Genomic DNA, 18,009 nt, shown 5'->3' with positions numbered 1-18,009 from the left:
ATGGGCGAACATATTTTTTGTTCTTTGCTATTAATTTCATTTATGATAAAGCACCTTCTTCAAAAGCATGCAGGTAGCACCCTATTTGGACATCGTTACATGCCAATGAATAAGCAGTTGTGTGGAAGTCATGAACTGTCAAGGTGGATTTTTTGGCAGCTAGCTTGTGAGCCTTCATACTTGGTTGTGGTTTTCTCTCCTTTCAGTTTCTCTTCTTTTCCCACTCAGGTTCTTGTTCCACGTGTCCTCTAGGAAAAGAACCAGGACTAGCCATGGAGGCAGCAGTGTCATTTTGAGAAATAGCTCTGGCAATGCTTAGGCTTGCAGCAGTTATGCAGGACAGTGAGCTGGGTTCCATAGGGAAGCAGCCCATCAATGGAAAGGAGTCCTTGCTGAACTTGAGAGAGGCCTGCTTTTCAGACTGATTTTTTGGAAATACATTCCTTAGTTAAACCACTGTGTTCAGAAGCAGTGCAATTACAGAGGCACAGAGATGACTTCTGGCACAAAAGAAGCTGTCATGTAGTCTCAATCTGATAGGCCTTACAAACTTCAGTCCAAAGTGTCTTTTTTTCTTAGTAATTACCATACCTGTCTGTCTCCTCCTTTTTACCGTAAGAAGCTTCTGACCAAAGCAATGTAACTAAATTAGATACTGATTAAAAGCCCTTACTCACAAAAAGAAATTGGGAACTTCTGCTGGACAGTGTGATTATCTGTAGCTCCTGCACGTTGTCCCTCACCTTTATTTCTTTTGAAAACGTATTTCTGTGACTGTTGTGCTATCCTTCATCTCCTTGATCCCTACCATCCCTGAAAAGACAAGGTATAAGAGGACAAAGGGAGTGCCCAAGGGAAGAACAGGTGGTGTCTTCCATGCTTTGCTCTGCTGAATTTTCATGGATCTCAAAGAGATACCTTTTTCATTCTAATAAAGAAGTTGATCAGGTCCCTGACCCAGATTTCAGGGGCTTATAAAGGCCTTTCACTGGACAATTTTTTGCTCAGTCTTTAGCAAGGAAACATGCAGGGTGTTATAAGCATATCATTTGTACTTTTGCTCTGTTTTTACAGGTATACTTTTGGTTTTGCATGTGTACTTGTGATGCTAGGGGGGGTCTTTTCTGTCTCTATTAGCAGTTGGTTGGAGTAGATGTTCTGCATATGAGAACAATGTTGACAGAAGACTTGGCACTCAAGGTGGTGTGTTGAACTTTTAGGATTCCTGTAGGACTCCTTTCTTGCCTTTTTGGAATGCTCCTGTCACAGATCTGGGGCTTTTCATCTTACCTGTTTTGGATCATAATTATCCAGTTTCTGGACCAAACCCTAAATATACTAGGAATATTTACCCCTAAATCTATTCAGTCAGTAAATCCCATCAGGTGTACATATGGTCTCAAATTCTCACACGGTCAAATTAGGTATGGGTTGTCCAGCAGAGTGGAATAGAGGCTACTGTCTTACTTGCTTTCACTGATTCTTTGTGACAAAAATGATTATGTATCTTTAAGTGTTTTAAACATAGTTGAAGAAAAGTCATTCTTTGTCTCCACAGAGGTAGAAGGCATTCCAGTATTTTGCCTAATGGTGTAAATATTCAGGATGAAGACAGATCTGAAGGAAGAGGAATCCCATTTTCTGTTAGCATGCGGCATGCTTTTGTTCCCTTCCCAGGTAATAGCCAGATCCTGCTCCTGTGCAAGCTACTTGTTAAGAATATAGATAACAAAAAGTCCTAGATCTTACGAAGAATTAAGAAATGGTGATGGTACATATCTGAGCAGTCTCCTTGGGAAACTAATGCAGTACTTAGTGTGCTCTCAAAAATATTCACAAGAAGACTGTAAAGAACAACGTTTTAATTCGGTATTCAAATGTTTTTATTGCAATGTTCACACCTTTATTCCCTCTCTAAGAATACATATTTTTTAAGGAGCTATACTTAAAGAGCTCTTAATGCACAAATTGCACTCTGCTAGGATTCTCTCTATCCCAATGTGTATTTTCACGTTGTCTGCCCTGGCTTAGTACAAGTCTGCTGGTCTGATCTCTGTGCTAGATTTCTATGCAGACACCTGGTCAGATACCTCTCTGGGTATATTTGATGTAGGGCCTGGATGGTAAACAGGCAGGCCTGGGCATTGGGGAAACAGGCATGAATTTGTTAGATTTTATTTCTACTGCTGACTAGCACAACTTTCAGCAGGGACAGAAGCAACTTCTGAAGGTATGCACAAGAAATAGAGGCTGAAGTTGCATAGACAGGGCTGTCGGAAACTTTCAGAGCAGCAGGTGCAAGCACAACACCTAAGAAACTTCAGTCCTTTTCACTGTGGTTAGCCTCTGTGAGGTTAACTCCAGGAGATGAGGGGAAAGTTCTGTGGTTTAGTAATAGATGTTATATCTTCTTTGCTGTTACTACATGGACATAAATGATGGCAACAGTCAAGAAGATGTGATTTGGGCCTTCAGTTTCTGAAGAGGTGGAGAGTCATGTGCTTGGGATGTTGTTGCAGTAATTTATAAAATAATGATTTAGCCTAATTTGTTGACTTCAGGTGGCTTAATCTTGTCTGCTGATTACTCTCAGCTTGAACTGAGGATCCTTGCTCATTTGTCTCGTGACTGTCGACTCATTGAAGCCTTGAACAGGGGTTCTGATGTCTTTAAGAGCATTGCAGCAGAATGGAAGATGATTGATCCTGAAGCTGTTGGAGACAGCACCAGACAACAAGCTAAACAGGTAATTTTTAGGAAAAAAACAGCAAATTTCTTGGCAGGAAGGTTTAGTGTTCAAAACGTCAGGAGTCACAGTAGTATGGTTTTCTGTTTGAGTTTGGCTGTGACTTTTCAGTAATTGGTTTGAAAGTCCTCCCGATCCTAGCAAGTTTTAGCTGGGGCTGTCTGGGTTTTGGGGGATGGGAGCGGAGAAAGGCAGCATGAATGCCTTGGACTTGAAGGTAGTCTCTCTTCTTGAATGATTGCCCTTGTTACCATACACTTGTTTTCTAGTGAATCACGCTATTTTGGCTCAGGTTTCTCTGCATGGCTCACCATATGTTTGTGGTTTTTTGCACTGTCCTCTGGCAGATTTGCTATGGAATCATCTATGGAATAGGAGCGAAATCTTTAGGTGAGCAGATGGGGATTGATGAAAATGATGCTGCCAATTACATTGAATCCTTCAAATCAAGATACACAGGTTAGGATAAGGCTATTTGGGAGCTGGGTGTTTTTTGGTGGTGGTGTTGGTGTATGATTTTTTTTTTTTTTTTTTTTTTGGGGGGGTGGTTGGCTTGCTTTTGATTTTTAAATCCCTTCACTTCATGTCTCTTTAAATCCTAAATTTCTCTCAGCACTCTACTACTCCTATCTTTTTCAAAAAAGCTTTTCATGAAAAAGCCTAGTGCATAAGCAGAGCAGTTTGATACTCCATAATGTTTTACTCTATACTTCTGTTTTATTCATCTTTAGGACACTGTTGTTTGGTTATTACATTTGTCAGCCCTGGGAATTCATTTTAAACTTCAGCTTCATGAAGAAGAAACTCTTTTCTTTATTAAAACACAATTTCAAAGGATATGTAATATGATTTTAGATCACGCTTCTTACAATACTTAAATATAACTGATCTCTTTTGTCTTCTGATTTCATTGAATTTTAAACTGTTTTGCTTATAACTTACATTTTTATCCATCTGCTCAGAGTAGCTCTCCTGTACTTTGCAAAAAGTTATTGTTGTGTTTCTAAGAAGCGTGTAAGCACGTTAATTTTTAGGAAAGCTATAGAAAGAGTAGAGCTACAATCAGAAAATGAACGGAGGGCAAATGGTATGAGACAGATAGCTGTAATCATAAAACTTTGAAATGAGCTGGAAAATTATGTTCTGAAGATTCAGGATTTTCTTCTTTAGGAGACAAATGCTGAGGAATGGTTTCCTATTAAGAGTGCGTTTATTCTACAGTATATCCATTCTGGATAGTCCCTCCTCCAAATACCACTAGAAATGACTTGCTGCTTCCTCCCCCCCTCAGTAAACGTGCAGTCACACAATCTCTGCAATGTGCAAAGACCATATCTTGTAATTTTACTTCCTATGAATTTTCACTTCTGCGTATTGCCATTGCTAAATTACCTACCTAGTGGATTGACTAATGCTGTCAGTCTTGATCTTGAATAGCTCCTTTTTTGTTTTATATTTTGTAAACCTCGGAAAGTAACCATCTGAAGTTAACTTCTTCCACTTCAGTGCAGTTGTTACCTGAACTTACAATGATAGAGACTCTTCCATGTCTCACCTTTCATTGACCTAAGTTTCTTTTTAACACTTTTGATGGATTGGCTCCTTCCCTTGCAGAGCACAGGTGGGTGAGTTTTTCATCTTAGAATTTGAAGTGACACAGTCTGAAGTCAGGCAACCTGAGGCAACAAGAGCTCTGACTTCTGCTTTAAACTTACCCCCTTCCTGCTACTTGTCTTTCCAGTGCTGTTCCAGGTCCTGACCTCTTCATTAGCAATAATCCACGTATGATTCTCTGTGCCTGGCCACTGTGCAGAAATGACTTCCTACCTCCTTTTGCACAGCCAGATATCGTGACACTATGCACTCTCTTCCACCTCAAAAGTCTTAATAAGTTTCCCAGCAGAGCTGAGAATAGGCTGAATAAGTGATTGTGTGCTTTTGACTCCTTCACTGACAGGGTCTAGGAAATGTAAAGAAATACCTTTGTGCTGCTTGGGTTTCCCAGGCTGCTTTCACTGACCTCAGTGAGGAGTCAAAATGGAACATCAGGTGTCTTGGTGAAAACTTTCTCTTTCCTTTCACAGGGATTCAGAAATTCTTGAGGGAGACAGTAAAGAGCTGCAGAAGAGACGGGTTTGTGCAGACCATCCTGGGAAGACGGAGATACCTGCCAGCTATTGGAGATCCAAATCCCTACAGTAAAGCTCATGTATGTTGAGTGCAGTACTTTCCTTTTCTTTTTTGTGTTAGGTTTTTATACGTATCCATAACTGTGTTTTTAGAGGGTCTACGAGCCATTTTGGTCATGACCTTCCACTTCTCACTTAGTTCATTGTTTCCTCAGTTGTTCTCTGAATAACAAAGCTTTTGTCATGATCTGTTTGACGTAAGTCTTCTGTGAAGACTGGGTGTGCTGCTGTCATCACTGTGCTAACCTCACTTCATAATTCCCATTTGGAACTAGAATGAGTAATTTATTGATGTAAGCGGACATGATTTTAAAAAGCCTCCACACAGTGATGTGTTTTAACTCTTCCCACTCAGAGGTCTTTGCATGTTATACTCTTTCAGCACTTGAATAAGAAAGGGGACTTAAAGTCCTATATTTTGGGGTATTTGTTTCTTTTCTTATGTACTCTCAGAGGAAAATTGCTCTACCTTGTTAGATAAATATTTATTTAATATACTCCTACGCATTGGCATTATTTTTTCTCAAGGTCATTTTGGACACAACCGTCATACATGCTGTACTTCAGTAAGAGTGAATTGACTCCCTGGAGAGGTGTTGGTGCATTTCTGTGGGGAGAAGGCATTATACTTCTCAGTAGGAAGATGAATCAGGTTGTGTGGAATTAAAGACTAGAGTGGAAGATGGAGAGGGTGGAGGAGTTTGTACTCTGAGTAGTTGAAAGGGAAACAAGGAGATGTTTTAAAAAAAAACGTTTTTTATTTTTTGAGATGATTTGACTGTTTAATCTGAAGGATACTTCAATATGAAGCTTTGTAGATGTACCTTCTGTTCAACTTTAATAAGATTTAAAAGAATAAATCAAAGACCAATTAATGAATTATCTTCACTTTCATTTCAGTTTCCTCATAACTTTTTGTAAGCATTTCAGTTCTGATCTGAGAGACAGAGAAGACCCTCAGAATACAGTTTTCTTGTCTCAGAAGGGGAATGGTAGAGAGTTTTTGTGTGTGGGGAAAAAAACACCGTTGTGTCAAAGTGGTCTGGTGTGGTTTTGCACAGCTGTAATGAGCTGGGAGTTAGGGTTTGATGCAGTATGACTGATAATTATCCATTCCTGATTGTTTTGAAGATAGGCAGAAGTGTCTCATGGTCCTTGGATTTGCAGTGAGATTTTTCTGGTCCTCATGAAAGTCTGTAACCATGTGTATATGCTTCTCCCTCTTCAGGCTCGTGACTTTTCAGGCTATTGCCCCTGATGCCAATACATCTTAAATTTGTGGATATGCTGCTCTTTTCAGTCATCTGGAGAAATACTGTGCATGAAGCTAGTCTGTAATGTCTTGTGCATATATGATAAACTCTGGAGGTTTTACTGTGCTTGTACTTGGCCAAATATTTATTATTTTTAATGAAGTACATGTGGCATGCTGCATTAGATTTATTTTTTGGGTGGGTTTTGAGAACAAGTGTCTTTGTTTAGGCAGAGCGTCAGGCTGTAAATACAACTGTTCAGGGATCTGCTGCTGACATTGTCAAAACAGCCACTGTGAACATTCAGAGACGCCTGGAAGCTTTCTCTTCTGTGATCAAGTCCCATGGGCACCTGGAGAGCTCATTCCAAAAAGATAAAACAGGTATATGGACCTCTTCCTTCACCCCTGAGTGAAACTTTCAGTGTTACAAATGGAAAAAAAAAAATCCCCCAAAAAAGCTTAAGGGCTTTGGGTGGGAGACAGATTTTATTTTCTGACTGTATTAAGTCTCTGCTTAATGGGCAAATGAGTTGTAAGGAGAGAGGGAGAAACCCCAGTTGTCTCAAAGATGATGTTGCAAAGGTTGGTAATGGGAGTTCCTTTGTGATACAGTCTGTGATGCCACTACAGATTTGTTCAAAAGTAGGAAGGAGAAACTGAGCAGATATACTGGCTTCAAAAAGAGTAAGAAGATGGAGTGGAACAACTTCTAGTTCCAAAAACATTTTTTTTTTGTTAGAATTAAGTCTGGCATTTGTTGAACTGTGATGTACTGAGGCTCCGCAATATTGTTATAATAAAGCATTTACCAGCATAAATTTCTTCTGGCTGCAGACAGTAAAGCTGCACTTGGGTACTCATTCCCAGAGGAGTGCTATGAGGACTTTTTTTTTTTTTTTTATAGCATAGCGTAGACAGTGATTTCTTCATCAGTCATATGTTTTTAGAAAGATAGCATAAGGGACGGAGTTCTATATTTTGTTGATAGTTCTTCGACCTGAAGCACGAAACTGTCTTGATATGAAGACTCTGATTTGTAGGCATGAAAAGGAAAAATAAATAATTGTCAAACCTCTAAAAACATCAGGGAGTTTTATTTTAAAGAGGCAAGATTCAGAGGTCTGCAATGTATGGAAGGCATGTGCCTACCAGCAACATACCTCTCCAGGAGCAGAAACTCCTTATCTTTGACCAGGGAGAGTAGATGCATTTGTGACTCTTTTTCATCCTCTAATATTAGCTGTTTTAAAAATTTGAAAGAATTCCCTTTCAGCAAGCTGTGATGCCTTTCCCATCAGAGATGCATGCTGTGTCATGTGCCTTCTTGAAGCAGCTCTGTTGCGTGTGAGGTTTATGTGAGGAACTGATGGGGTGAAACCCTTCCTGTAGTTGTGAACTGGAGTCCTCCTGTTAGCTAACCTGAGAAATATTTGAGTCTGATGCATGTGTGGTGGATTTTTGTTTGTTTTCAGCTTTTACTATGGAACTGTTTGTTCTATCTTATTTTTGGCAGGCAAGATCTACCAGGATCCTGTTTTTGTCAGCTGCTTATTGCTTATTCAAAAGCTGCTCTTTTTTTTTTGCCTTTTTTTTTTAACTCAGGAGTAGTAGCTACAGTTTCAGATAACTGCATTTGGGAGGAGGCTACTGCCTTTTTAGACTAGCCATTAAAATGATTTTGGAAGAAAAGCAGAATCCTAATTCAATGCCAGAGAACATTATAAACCAACTTCTGATTAAACTTGACATGATTTTGTTTAAAATTTACTTTTAAAACAGATGGTTCAGGAGACACGACCGTCTCTTGTTTTTGTTCTGATTCACATCTTTATAAATTAAGGCTGAAATGTTTATATCTAAAATGTTTTTCATTTAACATTTTTCCCTCAGTAGCTGTACAAATATTGATAGGATAGTAATGTTTTCTGTTTTTATCTTTAGGCATGGGCTTTTTCATTTTAAAGTTCCTCATGTTCTTTTTCTTAGCATTAGGAATGTGTGAACGTTTTCTGATTACAAAAACACTCCTCTGCATAGTGATATCTATTGACCTATGCTCTTCATCTGTGCAGGAAGACTATCCAGGAAGAGAAACAGAGGGATGTTACATCCCATCAGCGGAGGCTTCTTTATCCTCCAACTCCATGACGAGCTCCTCTATGAAGTTGCAGAGGATGATGTGATCCAGGTACAGCTGTGCAGTTGTATTTTTTAAAGCTATCTACAGCATTACAACATTTCAAACAAGCGTTCTTACTAGGATGGATTCTCTCTTGATGTGTGCTAAAAGGTCTGTGAAAGAAATGTTAAATTGGATGAAAAACTTTGTCTGTATTCTTGATTACTTTATTTTCAGACTTGAACCATTCCCACGGATGAAGTTCATAGCTTATTTTCCAGTGTGTGCTTTGCTGCCTGTAGCAGCAGTTTATGACTCAGTGAGTGAAATAGCTTAGTATCGTTGATAGCTACAAGGGGAAGTTTTTCTCATGTGGAAATTCCCTGAGTTTGGAGGAATTTTTGTCTCTCTCTTTATTCTCCTGTCTTCTGTTGCCTAACTCAGTATGTGTGTTGTTACAGCTGTAGTTTGTAGTCTGTGTAGGAAAAGGAGGACTCTGTACTTTTGGTACTGTTTCCTTGTTCCCTGTGTACCCATCTTTCTGGTAAGATTGTTATGGTTAGCAGCATGCTAGATAAAGGAAATATGCCACATGGACTTAAGATACATTTCATGTGCACATATATATCTGTGCGCTCTTCCACTGTGTAGGCTCTCTGGTGCCTGGGTATACCAGTGTCTCTGATAGTCTAAAAGGCTTGCTACTAAAAGCTGTATGCTGGCATCTAAGTGTTTTCACAAGTACTGAGCACAAATCCAGGAAGGCTCACAGGGTGTGCTCCCATATCTTGGGGATGTCATTCTCCCACTTTTTTTCTGCCACATTCGTAATGACAGAAGACCATTTCCTGATGGCAAGCAGTAACTTAGCCTGAGAGAGCTTTCAGTAGGAGTGACTGGTCTGAGCAATTTTTTTCAACTTTCTTAAGAACAAAGGATTTAATATTTTTCTTTTGAATCCCAGCTCTAGATTCTGTTCATTTTGCCAACTATGATCAGACATCTGCTTCTTCAATCCAGGCAGGCTATTTCAGAGATGAAAAGGCACCTAATTTTCATTTTGTAGAAAACTGAAATCCCTCTGGAGTATAGGCTTTTACATCTTTAGATGGTAAATCTAAGTTATCATGGTGTCCCCAGCAGAACCAGATACAAGTGAGTGGGTTTGAGTATTATTTATTTATACTTATTTATTGTATTATATTTTTTCAGTAACAGCCTTAACTTCAAGGACAATTATTACCAGCTTCTCCAGTTTCCTTTGGATATACTTCTGTCCATATAGATTCTCTGGGCAGTCACTTAAAACAGTATGTACATATTTCCCAGACTGGGACTTGTGTTCCAGATTTAGCTTGCATGTTTTTCAAGGATTTTTTTCTAGCTGAAGCAACACTGTACTTCTTACCCCTTTGTTTAATTGTTTTTAGGGCCAGAAAGGATCTTTTTTTGTGATAATACTGCCTGTTCTCCCTTCAAATGCACCATTAGAATTGTGCTATAGTGGAAAGGTACAGGTTTGAAAGGATCTCTTAAATCTCTCCCTCTCAAGCCCTCACTGGAAGTAGGGCCTGAATTCATTATCCCTTTTGAACTGCAATACACGTTTTACTAAAAAGCGGGCATTTCTTGGTTTCTGTATTGGTGAGTTTTTTTTGATCTTGCTGGCACAAAAGTTTTATTATACTGTACGTCACGTACAAGTATTGTACTGTAAGTCAAGGGCAAGAAAGAAGACCGTGGTAATTACAGGCCTGTCAGTCTCACTTCAGTGCCTGGTAAAATTATGGAGAAAATTATTCTGGGAATTATTGAAAAACACCTGAAGGACAATGCAGTCATTGGTCACAGCCAAAACGGGTTCAGGAGGGGAAGGTCCTGTTAATGAACTTAATTTCCTTTTATGACAAGATCACCCATCTAGTTGACCAAGGGAAGCCATTTGATGTAATTATTTTGGATGTCAGTAAAGCTTTCAATACTGTCTCTCACAGTATCCTTCCTGACAAAATGTGCAGCGTACAGCTAGATAAAAACATAATACAGTGGGTGAATGATAAGCTGACAGATTGGGCTCTAAGTGTTATAGTAAATGGGGTTACATCAGGCTGGTGGCCAGTCACTAGTGGGGTTCTGCAGGGCCCCATTTGAGGGCCAGTTCTTTTCTGTGTTTTCATAAATGGACGCAGGGCTTGAAAGTATGCTCAGTCTCCTGATGACACTACCAAATTGGGTGGAGCCGTTGACTTTGTCAAAGGCAGAGAGGCCTTGCAGAGAAATCTGAACAAAACAGAGGGTTGGGCAATCACCAGCAATATGAAGTTCAACAAGAGCATGTGCCAGATTCAGCACCTAGGGAGGGGCAATCCTGGCTATACATACAGACCGGGGGATGAGAGGCTGGAGAGCAGCCTCGCAAAAAGGGATCTGGGGGTTTTGATCGAGGCCAAGCTGAACATGAGCCAGCAGGGTGCCTTGGTGGCCAGGAGGGCCAACCGTGTCCTGGGGTGCATCAAGGACAGCATTGCTAGTCAGTCATGGGAAGTGATTGTCCCCCTCTATTCTGCACTTGTGTGGCCTCACCTTGATTACTGTGTGCAGTTTTGGGCACAACACTATAAGAAGGACATAAAAATATTAGTGAGTGTCCAAAGGAGGGCTACGTGGTGAAGGGTCTGGAGGACAAGATGTATGAATCATGTCTGAGGTCCCTTGGTTTATTCAGCCCAGCGCAGAGCAGGCTGAGGGGAGGCCTCATGGCGGCCTGCAGCTCCCTCACGAGGGGAGCGGAGGGGCAGGCGCTGAGCTCTGCTCTCTGGGGACAGCGACAGGACCCGAGGGAATGGCATGGAGCTGGGACAGGGGAGGGTCAGGCTGGGTGTCAGGGAAAGGTTCTGCGCTGAGAGAGCGGCTGGGCACCGGAATGGGCTCCCTGAGGAAATGGTCGAGTCACCAAGCCTGCTGGAGTTCAAGAAGTGTTTGGACAACACTCTCAGACACATGGTCTGATTTTTTGGTGGTCCTGTGTGTAGTCAGGACTTGGACTCAACGATCCTTGTGTGTCCCTTCCAATTTAGGATATTCTGTGATTCTTTGTATCCCTTGGGTGCAATAAGGATTTGTATTCAGAAAAGTTGGTGTTGTCCCATGGTTGGCGCTGGCTGCAGCTTACTTTCAGCTGCAAAACTGCACAAAAGAAAACTAAAAATATCTTTCCATATATCCAGGAATTTGTGTTCCGGTCAACATAGTATCCTTACAAATTTTTAGTAAGATAAATAATACTAGTGATCATTCATTTGATTTGCAGTCTATCAGTGACCTAGTTTGCCTCTTTTAGAAAACTAAATTGGAGTAACACCTATTTTTTCTTGTGCTAAAGGTGTGGAAAAAAAAGGAGATGTGAGGGCTTTCATGGTCTGTGCAGAATGTCAAAGTGAAAGGGGGGAGCTTTCAGAGCTTATCACAACAGCAAGGTCGTGGTAATATTACCAAAGATGGTAGAAATTGGCTTGTTAAGCCGGCCCTGGCAAGGAGGAGTTTCAAGGAATTTGATGTTCCTTGCTGGTAAGGTGTGCTGGGCATGTGACTGTTCTCAGAGAATCTCCCTCTGTATGGTTCATGTTTCTTTTGAAAATACTGTGCCCAAAACTTAATCAAGGCTGTAGTAGTTTTGGTTAGAGTGGGAAATTGATCTGTGTGTCACACAAGCAACGTTTTCTTTTTCAAACTGCATTTGTTTTCTTACAACAGTATGCCTTACTTAAGCCCTGCTCAGGTTTTAATCTCTGATAACCTCCCCTTTTTTTTTCCTGTTCAGACAGTTATTTTTCATCTTATTTTTGGACAGTAGATTATTTCTATCCTAGTTTTCTATTCTGCTTCCTCCTACTCTGTACTTGTCTGTACTGAATTACATCCTATTTCAAAGCATTTTTCTAGGTTATCAGGATCATTTTTGAAACGTGATATATAAGGGTGTAGGATTTTGGAAGACAAATCTCCCTCTACTTCATAATGCTGTTGTAAACCTGTGCTATGATCTCCTCTGCACCCCCCTCCATTCCCTGTAAAAATTTACAAAGAAATTTCTCCTTGTGGGTACCAGTGAGGGATAGGATGAGTGTGGATTGAAAGATTCATTCTCATAAGCAAACAGGGCAGGCTGGATTCCGTGTGGGTCTTGGGTTAGGAAGAATGTCCTTTTATCCATGGTAGGTATTTACCGTCAGGAAAAAAATCCAGTCTCTTACAATCCTAAAAGTCACAAGCAAAAATATCTTCTGGGCCCTTAACTGTGTGCCTAAATGAATGTTTTCTTAGAAATTCCTTTGGAGGGCAGCAAGTTGAAGTTGCCTCAACAAAACTGAGGGCAAACCTGAGCAGTTTCTAACACTGCATGGAGTGCGATCTGCTTTCCCAGCAGTTTGTAGTGTTTGTTTCAGAGTGCCTCTCATGCTGACATGATGAGGAGGAACATAGTTCTTTGCCTCTGGTTTATTTGTTTTGTGTGTTGCTTTCTGAACATTGATGTTTTCAGAACAGACTCCATGAAACCCTCAGAATTATGCAACAGGGTGAAAGAGGAGAGTGCAGGAGTCTCAAGTATTTAATGGAAACTTACTCATGCTTTTTTTTTAAAGTAATCTTAAACAATGTGGAGCCAGTCCCAACTCTGTAATGCATAAAATGTTATTTGTTTTGAACACTTATGTGTTCATAAACTATAATAAGGATTAAAATGTTCTGTTACATTCCCATCAGTGCAAATAAATGGAAGAGCTCCAGATGTCCACCCTATCTATTGACATGAAAACAGAGCATTGAGGTGGTGTATATTGGGCTTCTACACAACTCTGCAACATCTAATGTGTGTTTTCTTATAGGTAGCTCAGATTGTCAAGCATGAGATGGAAAATGCTGTCAAACTCTCGGTAAAACTGAATGTTAAAGTGAAAATTGGACCTAGCTGGGGAGACCTGCAGGACCTGGAGCTATAGACATGAAACAGCTTTCTTGTATGTGGAAGACACCATGGACTGGTCAAGGCAAGGACCAGCACACTCGCAGGCAGTGACAGACCTGCTCACAGTGCAGTTCTCCTGCTTGGGTTTCTATGGACATCCTTGCAAACTGTCTTCTGAAGTGGGTTATGGAAGCTGGTATGAATTCACCAAGCCAACCCTTTCAAAGGTCAGATGGTGCTGTGAGACATGTTTACAGAACTGTGGAAATTATTATTGCTAAAAGCATACTATTTAAATTAATTGTTAAAATATGCTTGTTCTTGTAATTTAAAACAAAGCCCAAAGCCTGATGAATTTATAGCGTATGAAATGAGCTGGATTATTTTATTAAAACAAAGCACAGAGATTATTTGGAAGTTCTTGTGTGTAATTGTGTATAGGACAAAAATGTCACGGTGTTTGTAATTAATGTTGAATTTTATAGGCATCTGCTAGGATCATTCTGTAATTAATTCTGTTGCTGGTATTCAAGTGCAGAAATGGCTTTATAGCTACACTGAGCAGCTGGTGCCTGGTTGGCCTCTGACTTTTAGGAAAGTGTTTTGGTGACTGACTAGTGTAATTCATCCTACTACCTTGCAAACTGGCCTTGGGAGGGATATTGTTTGGAATCTTGTAGTTAACACAAAATCTCCATCTAAAGCCTTCATTTTAAAGAATGAGACCCAATTTATTGGTTAAAAACTTAACTTCAATTCATACTGTAAGAAAAACATCTCAGTCTGGCTGGCTCAAGTGACAGCCTTGCCTGGTGTTTGAAGTCTGTTGCGTTAATGAGGTTTCACTGAATGGTGGGTGACCTGTGGTTCTTCAGAGACCAGTCTCGTAGGGAAGCCTCAGGTTGGTAGCCTTGCTGTAAGTTGCTCAGATTTTATTCTGTGCTTTGCTACAGTGTCTCTGACTGTGTCCCTGTGGTCAGGCAGAAAGATTTTTCTGGAAGTTTGGGCTTTTTCAGATTGAGCCAGTCCTGAGGCTGACTCAGATCAGCAGGCAGGATCAGGTGCTTTAAAAGAGGGGACAAGGAAGGAGCTCACAAGGAATTAACCTGCCAACGTTTGGTGTTACTCTCCTCCTGGTTTGGCTAAGCCTCATGTTGCGTGATTTTGTTTTCCTTCCAGATTGATGCATTGACTTGGACAATAGCTGTACAAGCTCAGCTATTTTTATTCACTTTCATTCAGTGCCTTATCTTGAATTCTATTACTTTCATCGTATGGCCATTGTATGTTACAAGAAAGGGGAGGACAGGTGCTTCTTGTCATCTCCTTTGTCTCTATTTACTTTATTATGCCTTCTCTTCTGCATTTCCTCCCTGAAGTAAGCAATCTCTTGTTTCCATACTTGCCTACTGTGAGAAATTTTCAAGCCTTTAATTATTCTCCTTTCATTTCTGAACTTCTGCTGCATCCTTTTTAAGAAGTGTACTTTTGAAGTTTCCTTTATAACCTGATCTGAGATGATGCATGCTTGGCTTTGAACAGCCTGATAGCATGCTTGAGCTTGTTAACTTCAAATACAGTGGTTTTGGCATGGCCATTATCCTGACATCAGAAGTATCTGGCTCTGAGGTTTCAAGAACATGGTGAGTTTTAAAAGATGTTAATGGGGCCCCCACACAAAAGGTCACATCCTGGACTTTGATCCACCACCTGCGTGTTGTGCAGCAAAATGGGTATGTGGTATTGAGTCAAAGCACCAGGTGATGATGCCCTGACCGCTCTTCTCAGCACTCAGTTGACCTTCTTTCCTGCTTTTATTTCTGTTTTTCTTCACTTTACATCAAGATTTCTTTGTTACCTTCCTGCCCTCTCTACACAGTGGTTTTCTACCACATCTGTCACCTCATAGCTGAGCTCTTTATCCACGGCATTCACTTGATACAGTTGTTTCTTCTCTATTCTAGGCTTATTAAAGCTTTTGTTAACAGACCTGAGCCTCGGCACCCTGGAGTCTGACCATTCGTGTGCTCTGCCTGTAAAGATGTTGAGTTGGATTCATTATCAGTTCACAAGGCCTAATGAGTTCCTGTTCCTGGATGTCATGCGGTGGCACACCTGTGCTGTATTTCAGGCCTCACTCGAGTTACTATAATTTGAGTTGCTTGTTCTTTGGCACATTGAAATATTTTTCTCCTGCATACTCTCTTTAGGATTTCAGAAGGATAGACCTCGTGTGTATTTCTCAGCAAGCTCTCTATACAGGGAGATGCTAATCAATAAAATGATTGACACACAACTAAACTTATTTTGATAAACAAACTCAATGGATTCATTATAATTAAGCTGTAATTTGGATCAAATGAGAACATAAAAGGTGGCCACTGCTCTGTAAGCGAGGCAGCTGCTGTGTTTGAGTCATGATATTAGGACTGGTTCTGAGCTGTTGCCTGATTGCTGCTATTTACATTCCTTAATTCTGATCAGACTTTAACTATTAATGAGACCAAGCAGGGGAAGCAGAACAGGACTTAGGTAAGATAAGCAGAGGCACTGCTGAGAACTGTGCTGAAAATAATACCTGTTATTTTCTGACGCTGGTAAGTGACCCAGAAGGAGATTTTCTGCTTGCATTATTTGCTTATTTACATATTTTTGCCTTCCCATCTATACCCTATGATGTGCCAAGGCCCAGCTGTAAACTTGACTTTTTTCTTGCTTGGGACCAGATAAATGGAGTGCAGGTCACTCCCGTAGCCAGGATCTGATGCCTTTGTGTGTTTGCTCTCTGTTCCTCAGGTTGTTGGTGTCTCTCCAGCCCAGTTTTGCCTTTTGTTGGCTCTGCAGAGTGTGCGCAATAACAAGTGTGGTCTGACAGGCCAGGAAGAAGATGATGGATGTACACTGTGGAAGAGTTAGAAGCTGCATTTAGTGTGGCAGCTTTGTCATGCAGCACGCACAGAGTTGCTGCTGCCTAGTTCTGTCTTGTGCGTGGCACTGCCTGGCTGATGCACCAGCAGGTGGGTGTCTGCCTGCCAAAAGAAATCGGGATAGGATCCAGTCCTAACAGACAGCTGAGGTCACCAGAAGAAGAAGACTGTTGTCTTCACATAACATGGCCCCATGTGACCCAGCTTCTCAAACGGAGAGCCCCTTCCCTTAGGTTGTTGAGCAGCCTTGTTCTACTCAGTTCATATCCACTCTCCTGACAAAACGGCTCAAATTTTGATGCAAACTACTACTGAACCCTTTTCAGTACTGGGCAGAACTTCCCCATTCTCAGTAGCAGGAACACCTGTCATCAGTATCATATAATGGTTTGGGTGGGAAGGGACCTTAAAGATCATCTAGTTCCAACCCCCCGCCATGGTGTGTGTGTGTATATGTGTGTGCCAGATACTTCTTACCCACCCACCAGACCAGGTTGCTCCAAGCCCCACCCAACCTGGTCTTGAACACCTTCAGGGATGGGGCATCCACAGCTTCTCTGGGCAGCCTGTTCCAGTGCCTCGTTACCCTCTGAGTGAAGAAATTCATCTTAACATCTAATCTAAATCTCCCCTCTTTCAGTTTAAAAGCATTCCCCGTTGTCCTATTGTTATCTGAACCAGCGAAAAGTTGCTCTCCATCTTTTTTATAAGCCCCCTTTAAGTATTGAAAAGCTGCAATGAGGTCTCCCCAGATCCTTCTCTTCTTCAGGCTGAACTCAGCTAAACCTAGCTCTCTCAGTATTTCTTCATAGGAGAGGTGCTCCAGCCCTCTGATCGTCCTTGTGGTCCTCCTGGACCCACTCCAACAGCTCTGTCTTTCTTGTGCTGGGGCCCCAGACCAGGATGCAGTACTCCAAATGGAGTCTCACAAGGGCAGAACAAAGAGGGACAATCACATCCCTCAACCTGCTGGCCTGTTGATGCAGCCCAGGATGCAGTCGGCCTTCTGGGCTCCAAGCATGCAGTGCTGGCTCACGTCGAGCTTTTCTTCCACCAGAACCCCCAGATCTCTTTCTGCAGGGCTGCTCTCAACGAGTTCTCCCAGCCTATCATCATGTCTGGGATTGCCCCGATGCAAGTGCAGCACCTTGCACTTGCTGAACCTTATTAGGTTCACATGGGCCTACTTCTCAAGCCTGTCCAGGTCCCTTTGCATGGCATCCCTTCCTTCTGTTGTATGGACTGCACCATTCAGCTTGGTGTCATCTGCAAATTTGCTGAGGGTGCGCTCGATCCCACTGTTTATGTAATGAATAAAGGTATTAAAGAGCATCAGTCCCAAGACAGACCCCTGAGGGACAACACTCATCACTGGCCTCCACCTGGAGATAGAGCCGTTGACCACCACTCTCTGTGCACAACCTTCAAGCCAATTCCTTATCTACTGAATGGTCCACCCTTCAAATCCATCTCTCTCCAATTTGGAGATCAGGATGTCATGTGGGCCCCTGTGAAAGGCCTTGCAGAAGTCCAGGTAGGTGACATTGGCAACTTTGCCAACTGATGCAGTCACTCCATCTCAGAAGGCCACCAGACCGACCAGGCACAATTTGCCCTTGGTGAAGCCGTGCTGGCTGTCTCGGATCACCTCCTTGTCCTGCATGTGCCTTGCCATTGCTTCCAGGAGGATCTGTTCCACGATCTTTCCAGGCACAGAGGTGAGGCTCACTGGTCTGTAGTTCCCCAGGTCCTCCTTTCTATCCTTTTTAAAACCAGGAGTGATGTTTCCCTTTTTCCAGTCACCAGG

General features: G+C 41.6%; 1 protein-coding gene across 5 annotated transcripts in view; it reads left to right on the top strand.

Moving 5' to 3' along the window:
• The window catches only part of POLQ (DNA polymerase theta), a 54,830-nt gene extending 41,145 nt beyond the window's left edge, over positions 1-13,685 (top strand). The window contains exons 24-30 of one of the 5 annotated variants that reach the window (XM_083833784.1): positions 1,559-1,677; positions 2,562-2,746; positions 3,094-3,136; positions 4,831-4,955; positions 6,418-6,571; positions 8,263-8,378; positions 13,196-13,685. In XM_083833784.1, the coding sequence (XP_083689910.1) occupies positions 1,559-1,677; positions 2,562-2,746; positions 3,094-3,136; positions 4,831-4,955; positions 6,418-6,571; positions 8,263-8,378; positions 13,196-13,309 (856 nt within the window). In that variant the 3' untranslated portion in view covers positions 13,310-13,685. Of the gene's footprint in view, positions 1-1,558; positions 1,678-2,561; positions 2,747-3,093; positions 3,206-4,830; positions 4,956-6,417; positions 6,572-8,262; positions 8,379-13,195 lie in introns of those variants that run through there. The other 4 variants (XM_083833783.1, XM_083833786.1, XM_083833785.1 and 1 more) reach the window with 4 other exon arrangements.
• The last annotated feature ends 4,324 nt before the right edge of the window (positions 13,686-18,009 follow it).

The sequence above is a fragment of the Anser anser genome (genome assembly GCF_964211835.1).
Source record: "Anser anser genome assembly, chromosome: 1".
NCBI lineage: Eukaryota > Metazoa > Chordata > Aves > Anseriformes > Anatidae > Anser > Anser anser.
This window is presented reverse-complemented; position numbering and strand designations above follow the sequence as displayed.